Consider the following 19,411-nt stretch of genomic DNA (forward strand, 5'->3'; position numbering starts at 1 on the left):
CAGGCCAGCCAAGATGGGTGCCAGCGGGGGTCCCCCCGATTGCCCCACCGATAGCCCCGCAAAGGGAGGCGACTAGCGGCGGCAGGGCAATCAGGAGGCGGGGCTGGCAAAAGGGCTGCGCCAGGCTGGCCAAGGCAGGTGTCAGCAGGGACCCCCCGATTGCCTCACCGGTCACCCCACAGATCGGCCCTGATCGCTGGCCAGGCCTAGAAAACCTGCCCATGAATGAGTTTCATGCATCGGGCCTCTAGTCTTAAAATAAAAAATTTAGTCCTGGCTGGTGTGGCTCAGTTGGTTGCACCAAAGGGTCGTGGGTTTGATCCCTGGTTGGGGCATGTATAGGAGGCACCAGTCGATGTTTCTCTTTCTCTTCCTCCCTGTCTTAAAAAAACCCAAAACTTCAGCAGATGTAAGAGAATGGTATTGCTGACAAAAATGCAAGTAACCCAGATTTAATTATGAAGGAGTAGCAGGCATCAGACAAACTCAAAAACTGGCCTATCCTATATAATAAAAGTGTAATATGCTGACCGCTTGACCAGTCGCTATGACACGCACTGACCACCAGGCAGATGCTCCGACCGGTAGGTTAGCTTGCTTCTGGGGTCCAGTCAATCAGGACGGAGCGAGAGGGCTGGACACGCCCTGGAGCCCTCCTGCAGTCCCTCCCCGGCTGGCCAGCCACAATTGGCCCCGATCAGGGTCTGCTGGCCAACCTCCCATGGTCCCTCCCCAGCTGGCCGGCCCCCATTGGCCCCAATCGGAACTGATGAGACAGACCCAATTGGCCCTGATTGCCAGCCAGGCTGAGGGACCACACCTGTGCACCGGGTCTCTATTAACTCTTCATAAGTGTCAATCTCATGACACAGAAAAAGAGACATGACTAGTGTATGCAACATAAAATCTGATAGAATAATCCAGGGTTTTCTTTGCTATAAAAGACATCATTAAGACAATTTTACAAAACCCAGAAAAGATCTATAGATCAGATAATAGTATTGTATTAGAAAATACATAATGAAGTATTTAAGTTTGGGGCACCATATCCCAAACTTACTCTCAAATGGTTAAAAAATGAATATACACATAGAAAAGGAAATATGGTAAAATGTTAACAGCTGTAGAATCTGGGCAAGGGAATACTTCAAACTATTCTTGCAATTTTTCCGTAAGTCTGAAATTATAAATAAAAATTATAATAAAAATTTTTAAAGGGGTACAAGATACTACACAGAGCCTGGTAGACAAACATTCAATAAGGTAGTTTTCAGATGTTTTATACTGATTTTCAGGTGAAGAAACAAGTTGAGAAGCTAATAAACTGTCAGGAGGAACTATGGCAAATTGGTGGTAAGGTGAGGATCTAACTCAGGCCCTCACATCTGTTCCAGACCGGAGTCTGTGCTCCTTTCACGAGAATGAGGAAGGATGAAAATGTCACCCCTCCTTCCCTCCCAAGGATGTGTATGGACTGGTTAAGGAGAGGATGGCGTCATATAAAAGTTGGCTTCAAACCACCCTCCAAGCAATTCACTTCTTAGTTTCCTATGAGAAAAGCCCGAGACTGTGACAGGGACTTCACACTCGAACTCAGCTCTCAGGGAGGACGTTCTGCTTACAGCACATCAGACAATCACGTGACAAACGCACTGAGTCCCATTTGCGGGGGCTCCTCTACAAGCGGCACCCTGCTTCCCCGTGTCTCTGTTCACCCGTTGGAAGTCCACCAAGCGCCCGGCTGCGCTGGTCAATGGGCTATCTAGGACGGCTATCGTCATACAGCTCTTCTACCCGTCCTTCCCCCCTCACCAGCACCCCTCGGCTACGCTTACATAGGATAGATAACTGATTTCTAATAGTTTTATTTTTTTTCTGAATAGATAATACACAGTTCAAAATTCTCATGGAAAGAACTGTGTATCATGAAAGGTTTCCCTCCTCCACTCTCCATTCCCCTCCCACTGACAACCAGTGCTCCCAGTTTAAATACGCAACTTTCTGTATTTCTTCATGTTACTAGAATTAGCTAGATTACATTATGATATTAAGCTAACCATCTACCTAAAATACTCCAAGTGATCACTATAATTTAGTAATTTCCCCAGGCAGGCATTTAAAATATCCTTAAAGTACTTGTGTGGATTATGTTTTCAACATTAAAATGACTGAAGGTTACAACTTTTAGAAAAAGTGAAAATATATTTGTATTATGTACGATCACAACAGATAGCTACGAACTCCATGGCTGGTAAACATCAATCACTAGCGTCCTGGCAGCTCACCTGGTTCCTGTCGCGTGCATTTGTGTATCTGATCTTCTGGATGAAGTAGAATATGAGCCATGCTGAAGAAATAATCATCAACACGATGAAGGATATTGACACGAAGACGAGAGAGCCTCTGCTGAAGTTCTTTGGCGGCATTCGCGTTCCAACGGCTATTGTCATTTGTACAGAGATGTTTTTCTCCAGGTAACTCAAAATGTCCTTACCCCTCAGCTCTGTAATCATGACAGCAATAATATCTCCAGTGCCTGTAATGTAAAATAAATACATATACGTTTAAAAATCACAGGAACATCAAATACATAAAAATGCTTAGAAAAACTATACTACAATTTCTGCTAAAAGCAAGAGTTTTCAGATTCAACTTTTTAAATGAAATGAAGTTACAGTTGGGTATATGTATGCTGGCACCACCCGAGAACAGGAATTCGTTTTGTAGCACTTAAGGCTTAGATTTAAAGCATAAACAATTGCAGGGTTAAGAGCCATATTAACTTGTATTACAACTATATTTAAAGAAAGTATATCAGTCAAATGTGAAAACAGACAATACAGAATATGTAATAAAATCATGGCAGGTTTTCTTTGTTAAATGTTTTCCATCTTAAAATGTTCTTTAGGAAGTCCAACTCCTTCAGAAAAGGAAAAAAAATACCGTTATTTATAGTACAAAAATTGGTACTTTTTACACTAATCATTCTTAAAAACACTTCTGTGACACCCGTTGTGTAGAACTAGTACAAGAAGTAGAAAGAAAACAGGCGGTGCAGCTGCATAATAGCACTGAACGTTAGGACACAAATCTGATAACTGAATTAACAGCAGCAAAATGCCAAATGGTGGTATCTTTTATTAAGAACAGTTGAGCCTGGCTGGCATGGCCCAGTGGTTGGTTTGACCTATGAACCAGGAGGTCTCAGTGTGATACCTGGTCAAGGCACATGCCTGGGTTTCAGGCTCAGTCCCCAGTAGGGGTGTGCAGGAGACAGCCAATCGATGATTCTCTCTCATCATTGATGTTTCTATCTTTCTCCCTCTTCCTTCTTCTCTAAAACCAATAAAAATATATATTTTTTTAAAAAAGAACACTGAAACTAACTTTGGTCCTAAGTCTAGACTGACTGGAGGAAGGCTGCTTTCTAGCTTACCCCGGAACCCTGCTGGAAATCAAACTCTTCCTGAGGTAAATCCAACCTCCAACACTCTGGACGAGTTTGGCATCAAGCTGCTTCCAGCTCCTAACAGCTGTCAGAGGTTCTGCCACAGTCACAGACTACTGAGTCCTACATAATAAAAGCCTAATACGCTAAGTATCCAGTCGTCCGTTCAACCAATCAAAGCGTTAATATGCTAATGATATGCTAAGGCCGCTCAACCGCTCACTATGACATGCACTGACCACCAGGGGGCAGACAGTCGACCGGTCGACCAGTTACTATGATGTGCACTGACCACCAGGGGGTAGACGCTGCGACCGGTAGGTTAGCTTGCTGCCGGGGTCTGGCTGATTGGGACTGAGAGAGATGGGCCGGACACACCCTGGAGCTCTCCTGTGGTCCCTCCCCCACCCCGACTGTGCAATGGTGGGGTCCCTCAGCCTGGTCTGTGCCCTCTCACAATCCGGGAACCCTCGGGGGATGTCAGAGAGCCAGTTTCGGCCTGATCCCACAGGCCAGGCCGAGGGACCCCTCTGGTGCACAAATTCATGCACCGGGCCTCTAGTTTAATTATAAAGATGTTTTGAAGTTGCACTTCTAGTCACCTAGTTCTTTCACTTACATAATTTACTGTAGTTCAGTAAAGGCAGGTGACTCTCCTATGCATAGCACAGAATTACAGTCCGGAAAAAGGGAAGCTTTTTTACCACCAATCCAGCTGTGATTAACTGTCCTGTCATAAACTGAAGCTGTCCAGGCAACATGCAGCTTTTACAATTTGCTTTTTTGAAAGAGCCCCAAAGACTCTGGCCAGTAGAGGAAGGAGAATAAACATTTTATTTTGGGGAAGAGAAAATTATAACCACTTACACAAGTTTGAATAAGGTCTGTACATATAAATGTAGACCACCAAGACAAAATACCCCCCTAACTTGCTCTTTCAAAGGCTTCTTCAGTGAATACTGCTACCGAATATTCACTTTATACGTTTAATTTATGATATTTAACTAAAAGGACTATCTTTGTATCATGTGCAGCCAAAGATCACATGCAACTGAAAATAAACTCAAAGTAGCTAATTAAAAGTAGTTTCATGAAGAATTTAATCCAATGGAACATATACCTTTGTATTATCTTATTCAAAATTGTGCCATCCACTTCATCAGAACAGCAACTCATCAGAATACTGATTAAAACCCCAAAACAAAATGAAAACTGCAAATTGAAAGCAAGCAACAAAGTTAACATCTTAATTATCTTTCTGAAATAAAATTTCTGATCAGTAAGTTAGAGCAAATCATAATATTATGCTAAACCATTTAAACTTCAATTTAGAAACCTTAAGGTTTGTGCTTTTAAAATGTTGTTCAACAGGCAATGGTCTGTGGTGTAAGATACGAGGTATGGCTATAAAGTAACTGAGACGGATCCCACACACGACACACGACAATCAGTCTCATTGCTTTATAATCACACCAGGTACAAGCAGGGTTTTAGAAATCAGTTCTGAGCTCCCTCCTGAAGACTCAAGCTGGAAAAGGAGCAGGGAAAGCTGCCCAGGGAGCCAGCAGGGGAAGCAATCCAGTCATCTCTCACCCAGAGAACACTGAGTGAGCACCACCTCATTTCAACTGGGCAGCTGTGCGGGAGAAGAAGTGTTTAATTATTCCAGCCATCCCTTCAGCAATGTTTACTGAGCACATACTATAAGCAAGGCTCCTTAACATTCACCTTTCAAAGAGAGCGGAAAATTACCTACTGTGAAATAAAAAAATATACATATTTCTCTCTACCCCTGGTTCCTGGCACAGGGCACCTAAAACCCTTGAAATTTCCTAAGTGATAGCATTAGGAACCTCCTTTGTCTTGGCCTTTGATACTGGTTCCTGACACAGAACTTAATCCCTCGGAATTTTCTGGGTGATAGGAGAGTCCTTTGTTCTAATGAGTCCTCTCCTGATGGCTCCTGGATAGCTCGAGGATGGGGAGTGGTCACCAGTAAAACCAAGCCAGGGAGAGACGCCTGGAACTTCCACCCCATCCCCCATCCTCGGGGGAGGGGAGAGGGCCTGGAGACTGACTGAATGACCCATCAGGGCCAGGTGACCAAGACACCACACAAACCTTGGGTTGGAGGGCTTAGGGGTTGGTGAACACGTGCAGGTGTTGGGAGGGTGGGTGTCAGAGCCCTTTCCCCAGACCTTGTCTTCTGTAAGTGTTCATCAGGTTATTTACCTGTATCCCTTACAGGGGTGGGGAACCTTTTTTCCTGCCAAGGGCCATTTGGATACTTATAACATCATTCGCAGGCCATAAAAAATTGTCAACTTAAAAATTAGCCTGCGGTATTTGGTCAAACATTTAATTAACTCACCCCCAAAGCCTTGGCATGGCCAGGCCCAAGGAGGGCCTTACACGGCCCAGGGGCCACACGTTCCCCACCCCTGCCTTATTATATCCTTTGTAATAAACCAATGCATGTAAGTAAGTGTTTCCCCTAGAAAGGGGTTGTGGAAACCTCGATTTATAGCCAGTCGGTCAGAAGTATAGGTGACAATCTAGGACTTGTGAAGGTTTCTGAAGGTGTGTGTATGTGAGGGGCGGGGCCTTGTGGGACTGAGCCCCTAACCTGTAGGAGCTGATGCTAACTCCAGGTAGTGTCAGAATTCAATTGAATTATGGGACACCCAGCTGGTGTTGCTGAGGTTGCTTGGTATAGAGAAAACCCCATACACATTTGGTGACCAGAAGTGTCAGAAGTGAAGTGCTCGTGCGAGCAGTAAAGGAGATATACGCAGGAGTGTTTGCTCTTGATTACATAAAAACTCAACCCTCGAAGGGAAAAGGAGGCTCTTAAAGCAACTAGAGAGAGAAGCCAGACTCAGGGAGTCTCATCATGCTAGTACAGAGGAGGAAAACCCTGCAGGGGAAGCAAAATGAAAATAATTATAGATCATCAGAATACTAGTGAAGGCACTAGGTTCATCATTTTAGGTTGTAAATCTGATAATACCGGATCCCTTCTAGAAGAAAAGTATCTCTCCACATGATGGACCTTCTCCTCACTCCTCACTCCTAAAGCTAATCTGGCCTCGAGACCTTGATTTAAGGATGTCTCAGACACCTGATTTTGAAGATTTGCAAAGACATAGCAGGATGCAAAATAAATTCCCAGAAATCAGTTGCATTTTTATACACCAATAATGAACTATCAGAAAGGGAAAGAAACCAACAAAAAACCCAATCTCATTCACAATTGCTTCAAGAAGAATAAAATACCTAGGAATAAATGTAACCAAGGTTGCAAAAGACCTGTACTTGGAAAATTATAAGACCTTGAAGAAAGAAAACGAGGAAGATACAAATAAATTGAAGCATATACTGTGTTCATGGATAGGAAGAATTAGCATCATTAAAATGTCCATAAGACCCAAAGCAATCTACAGATTCGATGCAATTCCTATGAAGACACCAATGGCATATTTCACAAAACGAGAACAAATGTTTCAAAAATTTATATGGAACCACAGAAGAACCCAAAAAGCCACAGCAATCTTGAGAAAGAAGAACACAGTTGGAGGAATCATGCTACCTGATATCAAACTATACAACAAGGCCACAGTAATCAAAACAGCATGGTACTGGCATAAAAACAGACATACAGATCAATGGAACAGAATAGAGAGCCCAGAAATAAACTTATGCCTTTATAGTAAATTTATATTTGACAAAGAAGTCAAAATATACTATGGATTAGAGACAGTCTTTTCAATAAATGATGTTGGGAAAATAGGACAGATAACGTGCAAAAAAAATGAAACCAGACCACCTTCTTACACCATACACATACAAATTGGACTCAAAACCATAAAAATCCTAGAAGAAAACATAGGCAGCAAAATTGAACATTTATTTCTCAGAGCAATACTTTTTCTGATATAGCTCCTCAGTCAAGGGAAACAAAAGAAAAAATAAACAAATGGGACTACATCAAACTAAAGAGTTTTTGTACAGCAATGGAAATCATCATCAAAATGAAAAGACAATCCATTGAATGGGAGAGTATATTCACCAACGATACATTTGATAGGGGGTTAATACCCAAAATTTGTAAAGAACTTATAAAATTCAACACCAGAAAAAGAGAGTCCAATTAAAAAATGGGCAAAGGAGCTGAATAGACACTTCTCCAAAGAGGACATACAAATGGCCAAGAGACATTTGAAAAGATGCTCAACATCACTAATCGTTAGAGAAATGCACATTAAAACCACAATGAGATATCACCTCACACAGGTCAGAATGGCTATCATCAATAAGTCTACAAACAGCAAGTGTTGGCGAGGATGTGGAGAAAAGGGAACCCTAGGGCACTGTTGGTGGGAATGCAGACTGGTGCAGCCACTGTGGAAAGCAGTATGAAGTTACCTCAAGAAATTAAAAATGGAACTTCCTTATGATCCAGTGATTCTACTTCGGGGATTTATCCAAGGAAACCCTAAACACTAATTTGAAAGAATATATGCACATTATGTTCACTGCAGTGTTATTTACAATAGCCAAGATTTGGAAGCAGCCCAAGTATTCATTATTAGATGAGTAGATAAAAAAGCTGTGGTATATTTACTAGGTGTACCGGTTAATAATGACAGATTTTGTAATCAAAGAAAACACGATAATTTCAAGAGAAACATCAAAAGTGATTTATTCAAAGTAATGTCCTTCGTTAGCTACACATTTCCCCCATCTTTCAGGTAATTTGTGGATACCGTCCTAATAGAACTTTTCTTGTTTTTGAGGCAAACCATTCAGAGACCCAATTTTCCACTTCTTCGTACGTTTTGAAGTGCTGCTTAGAAAGTGCGTGTGCCATTGATCGGAACAAGTGGTAATCTGAAGGAGCAAGGTCTGGTGAATATAGCAGGTGGGTTAATACTTCCCAGGCAAGATCTTTTAACATGTCTTTAACTGGTTTTGAAGTGTGTGATGGTGCGTCATCATGAAGCAAAACTACTTTGCCGTGTCTTCTGGAAAATTCTGGTCATTTCACGATCAAATTGATTATTTGTTGTCGGTAGCGATCAGTATTAACGGTTTCACCTGGTTTTAGAAGCTCATAATCCGCCACACCTTCCTGATCCCACCAAACGCAGAGCATTGCCTTCTTTCCGAAGCGATTTGGCCTTGCAGTCGATGTTGATGGTTGACCTGGATCAACCCATGATTTTGTGCATTTGTGATTCTCAAAATAAATCCACTTTTCATTGCCAGTCACAATTCGATGCAAAAAAGCCTTTCTTTCGTGCCGTTGAAGCAACATTTTACTGATGACTTTTCAGTTTTCCATTTGTCTTTCGTTCAGTTGATGTGGCACCCATTTTCCTTCCTTTACAATCTTTCCCGGTGCTTGTAAATGATCAGAAATTGTTTGCTGAGCAACGTTTAATCTTTCTGCAAGTTGTTTTTGAGTTTGACATGCATCTTCATTCAATAATGCTTGTAACTGTTGGTCTTCAAACTTTTTCAGTTGACCTGGACGTTCTTTGTCTTTCACATCAAACTCATTACTTTGAAAACATTTAAACCAGCGTTCACAAGTATCTTGAGATGGAGCATGTTCACCAAAAGCTTCCTAAAGTATACAATAACTTTTTCTTCAAAGTAAAGTAATGAATTGAAACTTCCCACAAATGCTCTTTTTTTGGCACGAAATTTGACATTTTTAAGTGTAAAAATATCTATGATGTTAACAATTCCAGCAAATTTGACATATGAAGTTTTGAAGCTTGCTGTCAATACACCAAAATAGCATACATATCAAATCGCATATATATCAACATATGTGTAACTCCATCTATTGGAAAAAATGCACATTATTAACTGGTGCACCTGGTACACAATGGAATCCTACCTGCCGTCAAAGGAAGAACATTTTACCCTTTGCGACAGCATGGATGGACTTGGAGAACAAACGTTATGCAAAGTGAAATAAGCCAGCCAGAGAAAGACAAGTACTGTATGATTTCACTCTTATGTGGAATTTAATGAACAAACTGTACCAAGCAAAAGTGAGACAAACTCACAGAGAGCAGGCATACAGTTATGGTGGCTGGGGTGTGTGTTGGGGGCAGGGGTTAGGTATTGAGCAAAAAAGAAAAAAAAGAGAACTCATGGACATGAAGAACAGTGTGGTGATTGTGGGGGTGGTGGAGGTGGAAAAGGACATAGAGGAGATAAATGGTGATAAAAAAAATAAGATAAATAAATAAAAATTTGCAAAAGACTTGGCCCAGCTCCTGGGGGGATATTAATGCAAGAGAAACATGTAAGCTTCAAGATAAAACTAGGGTTAGATCAAGTAGTGAGTGATAAGAGTTAAAACTAATCCTATATAATAAAAGGCTAACATGCAAATCGACCGAATGGCGGAATGACAGGGGGAGCACTGCTCAGCCAGAAGCCAGAGTTCACAGCTGGCGAATGCAGGGGTCGTGGCGGGAGTCTCTCCCACCTCTGTGGCAGTAGGACATCCCCTGAGGGCTCCCGGACTGCAGAGGGCGCAGGCTGGGCTGAGGGACCCCCTCCCCCACCCCGAGTGCACGATTTTCATGCATCGGGCCTTTAGTCCTATATAATAAAACCCTAGTATGCAAATTGACTGAACGGAAGAACAACTGGTCGCTATGACACGTACTGACCACCAGGGGGCAGACGCTCAACGCCAGAGCTGCCCCCTGGTGGTCAGTGCGCTCTCACAGGGGGAGCGCCGCTCAGCCGGGCTCACAGCTGGCTAGCACAGCGGTGATGGAGGGAGCCTCTCCCACCTCCGCTGCAGGTGGGCAGTAAGGAGCGAGGAGTCCCGGACTGTGAGAGGGATGTCTGACTGCTGGCTTAGGACATCTCGGGAGTGGGCCTAAGCCAGCAGTCGGACATCCCCCAAGGGTCCTGGACTGCGAGAGGGCACAGGCCGGGCTGAGAAAACACCCTCCCCACCCCCCCCGCCACTGCACGAAATGTCATGCACCGGGCCTCTAGTTAGACTATAATGGTTACACCAAGGAGAGAGGACAAATATCTGGAACATCCATCACCACTCTCACATGCCAAGCCCTTGGCAAAATACTGCTAATAAATCATGGATGTGGCCTCAGAATCCCGTGCATTTCAATATGCTCGGCAGCCAAGATTAATTTACCAGAGATGACAATTAAATAAAAACCTAGTTGTGATCCCTGCTTTCACCTGTTTTTTTCTAAATATTCTCCATTATTATTCTTTAATGTGAATCTATGCTTCCACTGCTTGAGTTTGGCTACTTTCACACACAATTCCCTTTTATTTGGTAATTTTTAAGCCCACAAAAAAAATTTAATACTATATGAACACACATGCACTTTTCATTCAGATTTGTCAACGGGCAACATTTCACCTTTTCTATATGTATTTATTTTTATTGAACCAATTGAGAGTAAGCAAACATCATGACATTCCCTCCTTAAATACTTCAGCTTATCTCCTAAGAACAGGACACAATTCATTTATCATACTCAAGAAAATGAACTCTGATACACAGTGCTCTGTAATATACAGACCACACTCAAATATCTCTGCCTAGCTCTAATAATGACTTGCAGAATTATTTAGTTTAGCACCTAGGATGCAATCAGGTTTGTGGGCATGTGCTTAGTTTTCTTGTTAGTGTCTTTGTATCTAAAGCAGAGGTGGCCTGTGCGGTGTGGCGCAGTGGTTGACTGTCGATTCTTGAACCAGGTGGTTACGGTTCAATTCCTCGGTCAGGGCACATGGCGGGGTTGTGAGCTTGATTCCTGGTCGGGGGCCTGCAGGAGGCAGCCAATCAGTGATTCTCTATCATCATTGATGTTTCTATCTCCCTCCCTCTCCCTTCCTCTCTCTGAAATCAAAAAAATCATATTACAAAAATTAAATATGTTTAAAGCAGGTCCTCAGTTACTTTTGGTTGCTCACAACATTGACCTTTTTGAAGAGTTCAGGCCATGTTTAGAAAATGTCCCTACTTTGGATCTGATTGTTTCTTCATGATTAGATCTCAGAAGTAAACATTTCTGGTCGGAATGCTACACAGGCAACATTCTGGCCTTCGAGCGTGCACACAGAATTTTGCCTTTACTGGTGATGGCAAGTTTTATCAGTTGGTTACTCTACTACAGTGGTTCTCAACCTTGGCTGTACATTAGAATCACCTGGGAATCTTTTTAAAATCCTGATTTCTGGGCCTCATCCTCCAGAAATTCTGTTTCTTTGTTATGGGGTGGGGCCACAACATTAGTAACAAAGAAACAGAATTTCCGGAGGAGGAGGCCCAGAAATCAGGATTTTAAAAAGATTCCCAGGTGATTCTAATGTGCAGCCAAGGTTGAGAACCACTGCTCTACTACCTGCCAGATATCTCCACTGTAAACAAATGCTTTTCTCTTTTTGATTAATAAGCAAACTATGGGGTGCTTTCAGAATATCCAGTTCTCCAATAGGCTTTCATGCAATGCACTCAGCACCCACTGATGCCCACCTGAATCAGTTTCAATAGTTTGAAAACAGTGATTTTCTAATGCTAAAATTTCTTCTACACCGTGTAAAAGTGTTCTATAATCAGAGGCACTAACATATTTTGGTACCTATCTTTCTTCCTGTTTTAAAATTATGTAACTGCTGGATGGGCAGTTTTTCTGTAAAAACCAGCCCCCCCCCACAACAATTCTATTTTGTAATGGGAAAAAAGATAAGTAGGAAAATAATGGTAATGCTGCTATAATCCTGACTACAAAATCAATTTTCAGTGGCCAACAAAAGGAAGCTGAGAATTAACCTCCTTTGGGCGTTGGAGTCAGAATGTCTAGATTCAAATTCCAGCATGACATTTAACATCTCTGAACTTCAGTTTCTTCTTTAAAAAAAAAAAAGAGATCTTACCTGCAGAATTCATGGCAGGTGCTCAGTAAATGCACAGCTTACTGTGAAAACCAAAAAGCCCCTACCACAGAATTCTGGGGCTGCTAGTCCCTCTCTTTAATTCCTCCCCACACCCTGGGAAGCACTCAGGCACCTGCCGACAACACAATCTGCCTGGCTTCCAAGAGGATTCGTGCCTCAGCTCAGGGAGTCCCCCCAGCTGGGAAATAGCAGAAATCCACCTCCTCCACACTGTCTCTCACTCCTGGGAATGAATCTCAGAGCAAGCCCAGCTGATTCTTTCACCCCAAAAAGGCAAACTCAGAAAGCACATGAATTTGTGAGGCATTAGACCACAAGTATGTGGGGAGCCGGCACGGCCATGGCAGACTCAGCCGCAGGGCGCCTTATGTGCCATGCCGGCTCAGCCTGGTTCAGTGACCCTGAGTGGGTGCGGTGAAAGGCTTAGAAAAGACAGACAAGAGAATGAAAGCTGGGTCTCAGTGGGACGCTGCCCCTCTGATGGACAGCACCCGTGCCCACAAGCCATGTCTTTATTTTATAGCAGATGCCACGAGGCAAAGTAAGGGTGTGATCAAGATGTTTACAACATTCTCATTGGTTTCAACCCTACTCAACTACATGCACCTGAACTCTATCACTCAGGCACGTGGGGTCACGTGTTCGGACCATAGATTCAAGCTTACAGCTATAGCTGTTGGCTGTAATTGTGCTGGGAAGGCTCTGCCCTCCAAGCTGGGACTTGTACGTGGCAATGAGAGGACTGTGCCCTCTCATTAGTCTGAGGCTTGGACCTGTCCAAAACACTGTAGCCGCTCCCCATACAAGTGGAGAGAGGTGCTTTTCCTATACCAGTAAGCTTTTTTCCTACTTTTTTACTATAAGCTTACCTGTTTAAGGGGGAAAAAATCCCTGTGCAAAATCTCACTTAGCACGCCCTGGCCGGTTTGGCTCAGTGGATAGAGCGTAGGCCTGCGGACTCCAGGGTCCCAGGTTCGATTCCAGTCAAGGGCATGTACCTTGGTTGCAGGCACATCCCCAGTGGGGAGTGTGCAGGAGGCGGCTGATCGATGTTTCTCTCTCATTGATGTTTCTAACTCTCTATCCCTCTCCCTTCCTCTCTGTAAAAAATCAATAAAATATATATTTTTTAAAAATCTCACTTAGCAGAGGTTCTATGCTTTAATGATAAACTTGTTTGTTCAGTTCAAATCAACTGCTCAAGTTTTAAGAAATTTTAAAGCTCTTAGATAATTCTAGAAAATGTCCCATAAAAAAAGGTATTTTTGGAGGGATGCTGCATCCTCACATTAAAATGTGGATTGCTGATAGCTCCAAGGATACCTTCGTAACTTCTGGTAGGTTACTGTCAATGGCATGAGAATTATTCCTATAGAATTTAATGCCCTATTTATATGTAAAGCAGAACACTATATGCTGTAAGCCAAAGAGATGAAAACTGCTTTAAAATTCTCGAATGCTGCTGTGGAGGGAGCCGTTAAGGGTAACGCAGGGATTTGCTGTAAGTGTCTCAGCGAAGCTGCACAGATCACGGCGCCTGTTGCTCGTGTCTCAATGAGTCTGTCACTCACGGTCGGAGCCTTCTCTCCGCTCCCCCTGACTTAACTGAGGTCCTTCTCCAATCTGCATCTACAGTACCTGCACTTCTTCAAACCCAGTACCCCATTCTTCTCTTCACTAACCCCTTAAAGAATGCAAGAGAGAGCCCTGACTGGTTTGGCTCAGTGGATAGAGTGTCGGCCTGCGGACTCAAGGGTCCCAGGTTCGATTCCGGTCAAGGGCATGTACCTTGGTTGCGGTCACATCCCCAGTTAGGGGGTGTGCAGGAGGCAGCTGATCGATGTTTCTCTCTCATTGATGTTTCTGGCTCTCTGTCCCTCTCCCTTCCTCTCTGTAAAAAAATCAATAAAATATATATTTTTAAAAACAGCATATACCCTCAACAGGAGTATCCTTCCCTTCTTTCCACAACGCATCTTTAAAAAAAAAAAAGAATTCAAGAGAGAAAACAGGCTACATTCTTTTATGAAATGAGTATAGCAATAATCCTGACAGATGTAGATGATAGGTTATATCAATTATAGATTTCCTGCTAAGATTTATCGGTGGTTTGTCTAACATACATTTGTCATTTCTCTCTTCTGTTCAAAGCCTCTGATGTACCCCTTCTGCCAGCTAAATAAAGTTCAAACTCCTTACCCTGACATTCAAGGCACTTGGGAGCTAAATGAGCCCAAAGGTAACTGACAGTCAGGTGATAGCAGACACTCCTCATTGACCAAATGAAACTGCTGGTCCAAGTGACTAAAATAGTGGCTCACATGTCGTCTAAAATGGAGGAATGAAGGATAATGGAGAACGGGTTCAAGGAACTGGAAGCATCAACGAAACCAAGTGACAGGGAAAAGGGAAGAAGCATCGGTCAGATGACAGGACACGGAAGTTGAGGATCCAAAGCTACAATTCCAGGAGACAATGGGGCCCAGGGCAGTAGCTATGGGACCAGGCTTCTGGTGAGGTGGAATGGTCGGAGGACGCGGGAAGGAATTTAGGGTAGGATTGTCACTTTCCACGTGGATCCTGAAGCTGGCCAGATGATGGCAGGGATTTATGTGAGAAAGCCAGGAGCCAAGGCCTCTGGTGGATGTGAAGTGACAGGCAAGGAAGTGAATGACTGCGATACAGAGGAACTGGTGTGGAAACAGAACGAAAGGCGACGTTCTGTCACTGTGAAAGCGTATTAATTTGAAAGCAGCTGTATGGAATAAAAACACACCAGCACCACAGTATCTAGACAGTGCCCACAAAGACTGTCTAAGTACAGTGGCAAGGCCGGGGAGGGGGGGGAGGGTAAGAGATCAACTGAAGGACGTGTATGCATGCATATAAGCATAACCAATGGACACAAGACACTGGGGGGTAGGGGAGGCCGGGGGAAGGCCAAGGGGGGAAAGGAGACATATGTAATACTCTTTGTAATACTTTAAGCAATAAAACAAAATTTAAATAAAAAACAAAAACAAACAAACAAACAAAACACTAACTTGTAACTGTGCTAACGCTTGGACCTGAGGCTGACATATGGGCGCTGAGGAAGTTCTCCAGTCTCACAAGGTAGAGAGAAGGCTCAATGCCCAGCACTCAAACGTCAGTGTCTTTTCCTCGTACACTGTCTCCTGATTGCATGCACTCATCATGTAATCTGTTTGTTTTTCCACATCATAAAAAGGGAAAGATGGCAGGAGCAAAGACCTGCACAGAAGAGAAAGCCACCTTCCTTCACAAGGGTGGGGGTGGGTTAATTGGGAAGACAAATCACCAGGAAGCAGAGCCACAGAAGCTTGTAGTTAAAAGAGTTTTAGGGGTCACTGTCAACACAATGCAAGACCCCCATAAATTACTGACTCTTTTTGAGCAGCTGTTTCTGTACACAGGTGGTTTTGAGTATTAGAAAGGGCTACCTGAGTCTTGAAAATGGTGACGGAGTAAGTAGAAGCTACACTGACACTCCTCCAGGACAAAACTGAAAATACAAATAAATACGGAAAAGCCACCCTGAAGACTCGCTGGAGAGAACCCTGATAAACAAGGACAGAAAGTGGAGACTGCGTAGAGACTGGTAGGAGTGCGGAGACACGAAAGGGCTGGCCGGGCTCCCACAGGCAGCATGCGAAGGTCCGGAGGGATATCTGAGCTATGGGGGTTCCCACTGAGAACTCTGGGGTCTAAACCCCAAGCTGGGCTTCCCAGCCCAGAGAACCAGAACTGAGAAAGGAACCCACATAACATCCGACTGTGGAAAGCAGCAGGGTTGTTGTCTGCCAGGGAGATATGGCTGGAAATGCAGGCACCCACCTAAAGGGCCAACGCACAAAATTTCGTGTGTAGCTATTCACTTTGGGCTCCGGCAGAGTGGGCTGGAGTATGTAAGGAGAGTCCAGGGTTGCGGGCTGTGGGGTTGGAGCCAGGAGGGCAGCCACCTCGGTTTCCTGTGCTGAGTCATTCCCTCACACTGTGAAGGACATCTTTCTCTGATGGACCTTTGCTATCCCAGCAGTTTTTGCCTGGGGGGAAGGCAGTTGCCCCACCCTGTTGAAAGACCTCTCACCCACACTGTGGTCGATACACTGAGGCTAATCAAGCCTGAATACAATCAGACTGCGGGCCGAGGCGGGTCTCTGGAAGCTCTGAGTCTTTGCCTGATCTCCTTCTGGGCCCAGGGTTAGGAAAAGCAGACCCTGGTGCACATCTCGGTTCTTTCCAAAGGCACCCAGCCCCAGCAGAGGGAGCCACAAGCTGTGGACTGCTGATAGCTCCAAACAGGGTACTCAGGGCCAGTCAGAAACAGCATCTGACACTGTCCTGCACTAGAGATTGGGAGTCGTCGCAGATCTACCTAATACATAGACACAAACCCAAATAGGCAGCCAAACCGGGAAGACAAAAAAGCAATCCCCACTTGAAAGAACAAGAGAATTCTCCAGAAGAAGAGTTAAACAAAATAGAGATAAGAAATTTATCATATATAGAGTTCAGAATAATGATAGCAAAGATGGTGGGAATGCGGACTGGTGAAGCCATTATAGAAAACAGTACGGAGTTTCCTCAAAACATTAAATATGGAACTCCATTTGACCCAGTGATCCCACTTCTAGGAATATATCCTAAGAAGCCTAAAACACCAATCAGAAAGAATACATGCACCTCTATGTTCATAGCAGTGTTATTTACAATAGCTAAGATCTGGAAACAGCCCAAGTGCCCATCAGTAGATGAGTGGATAAGAAAGCTGTGGTACATTTACACCATGGAATATTATAGAGCAGTAAAAATGAAGGATCTCTTACCCTTTGAGACAGCATGGAGGGACTTGGTGAATATTATGCTAAGTGAAATAAGCCAGTCAGAGAAAAACAAGTATCACATGATCTCACTCATATGTGGAATCCAATGAACAAAATAAATTGATGAACAAAATAGATCCAGAGACATAGAAGCATGGAACAGACTGTGGAATCTCAGAGGAAGGCGGGGGAGGGTGGGTGGGTGGGAAGAGATCAACCGAAGAACTTGTGTGCATATATGCATAACCCATAGGCATAGACAACAGGGTGGAGAAGCTCTGGGGTGGGGGGTGGGGGCAGGGTAGAGAGGGAAAAAACAGGAATATGGAATATTTTCAACAATGAAGGTTTAATTAAAAAAAAGAGAAGGGCTACCTTATAACTAAAATCTTGGTTCCTAAATGCCCATTCTTGGTCGTTGGTTCTCTTCTCTGGAGAAACACCAATAAAGAGATAAATTGTATTGCACTTATTTATCATGTAAAATACCCTAGACTATAAGGTACATCATTACTGCATAATGAAGAAAAAAATCCTTTCAGTAAACTGTAAGATGCCATTAAATATAAGAAATACCCCAACTTCAAGATGTACATCCCAGGACCAATGAAAATCCCTCTTCCACAAAACAGTCGTTCAGATAGTCAAATACATCTTCCCTGAACTCACCTCAGTCTTTTCTCCATATTAACTATTCCTAGAGACTCAAATTATTCATTTAAAAAAATATTGTTAAAGACTCTTTTACAAAAAACTTGAAACTATATTAATACCTCTTTTCCTAAAGCCATTGAAAAGTTACAAGCATGATGCCTTATCACCCCCTATTTATGGTGTATTCTACAAACAAAAATTTTGTAAACAGAGTATAACCACCAAAAAAATCAAGAAATTAACACTGACACATTACTGCTGTCTAATGTGAGAGTTCCTTCAAGTTTTCCCAACCCCCCAATAATGCTTGTATCGCAGGCCAGACAGAGCCTCACACTGCATTCAGCCAGCACATCGCATTACTCTCTGTCGGTCTGGAAGTCTCCCAGAGTTTCCTTGATGTTCACGACCTTGACACTTTTGAAGGTTACAGCCCAGTTGTTCTGTGGAATGTCCCTCCATTCTGGATTTATCGGATGTTCCTTGTGGCCAGGTCAGGTCACGCCCCTCTGGTACACAGAACCGAAGGGATGCTGTGCTCTTTTCCGCGTATGCTGCCGGGCGGCACATTTTGATATGTCCCTTCCTGCTCAAGTTCACTCTGATCATTTGATAAAAGTGCCATTCTCCAGGCATTTCCACTGTGAAATGGCTCTTTTTCCTTTTGTAATTATTGAGTACTCTGTGAGACCAGATAAATTAAACTTTCAATTTACTCTTATTTTTGAGATCAGTATAAACTCATGGTTCCTGTTTTATTTAACGGGCTGAAATAATTACTATCATTATTCATTTGATGCTCAAATTTCAACTTGTTTTTGATAAAATACTGTTTACAAACTTTTTCTATCCTGTTTTTTTTGGGGGGGCATTAGTTTATCAATGTCTTTATTAAAAATAAAATGGTAAAATGAATACAATACTTCTAATAATAAAAAATGAGACCAACATCTCACTAACATCTGAATATTATATTCACGGGATACAGCTCAAGCTATATATATATATTTAATTTTCACCTGAAGATATACTTTTATTGATTTTTACAGAAAGAGAAAATGGGAAAGAGAGAGAGAGAAACGTTGATGTGAGAGAGAAACATCTCCTATGTGTCCTGACCAGGGATCGAACCTGCAACTTTAGCTGTACGGAGACGACACTCTAATGGAGCCACTGGCTCGGGCTCAAGCTTTGATGTGTGTTTTTAGCGTGTGGCAGATGTCAGTGTACACTCAGCTCATGTGAATGAAGGTTGCTGGGGGTCCTCCACTTGAACTGCTACTGAAGCCAGGCTTGCACAAACCATTGTTACTAATTTTTGAACCCATTTGGAGGTGGACTTAATAAACACTTTCTTTGTTATATGTTTTCCAAGATCCATCTAGTTCTGTGTCATTTTCAAGTTAAAGATACTTCTAAGTTTTCTTACAAGTTTTTGATAAAAGAATTTTAAATGGGTGGAGAAAAAAGGTTAAGTACAGAGTTAGGTATTCCTATC

At 43.0% G+C, this 19,411-nt stretch overlaps 1 protein-coding gene across 3 annotated transcripts in view; it reads right to left on the minus strand.

The window, feature by feature from the left end:
* Positions 1-19,411, minus strand: part of RNF130 (ring finger protein 130) — a 140,228-nt gene that overhangs the window by 91,124 nt on the left and 29,693 nt on the right. For all 3 annotated transcript variants that reach the window (XM_070416785.1, XM_070416786.1, XM_070416787.1), the window contains exon 3: positions 2,286-2,536. In XM_070416785.1, coding sequence (XP_070272886.1) covers positions 2,286-2,536 — 251 coding nt within the window. The remainder of the gene's footprint in view (positions 1-2,285; positions 2,537-19,411) is intronic.

This window comes from Myotis yumanensis, unplaced genomic scaffold (genome assembly GCF_028538775.1).
Source record: "Myotis yumanensis isolate MYYU_CA2020_CCGP unplaced genomic scaffold, mMyoYum1.0.hap1 SCAF_5, whole genome shotgun sequence".
In the NCBI taxonomy this organism is placed as follows: Eukaryota; Metazoa; Chordata; class Mammalia; order Chiroptera; family Vespertilionidae; genus Myotis; species Myotis yumanensis.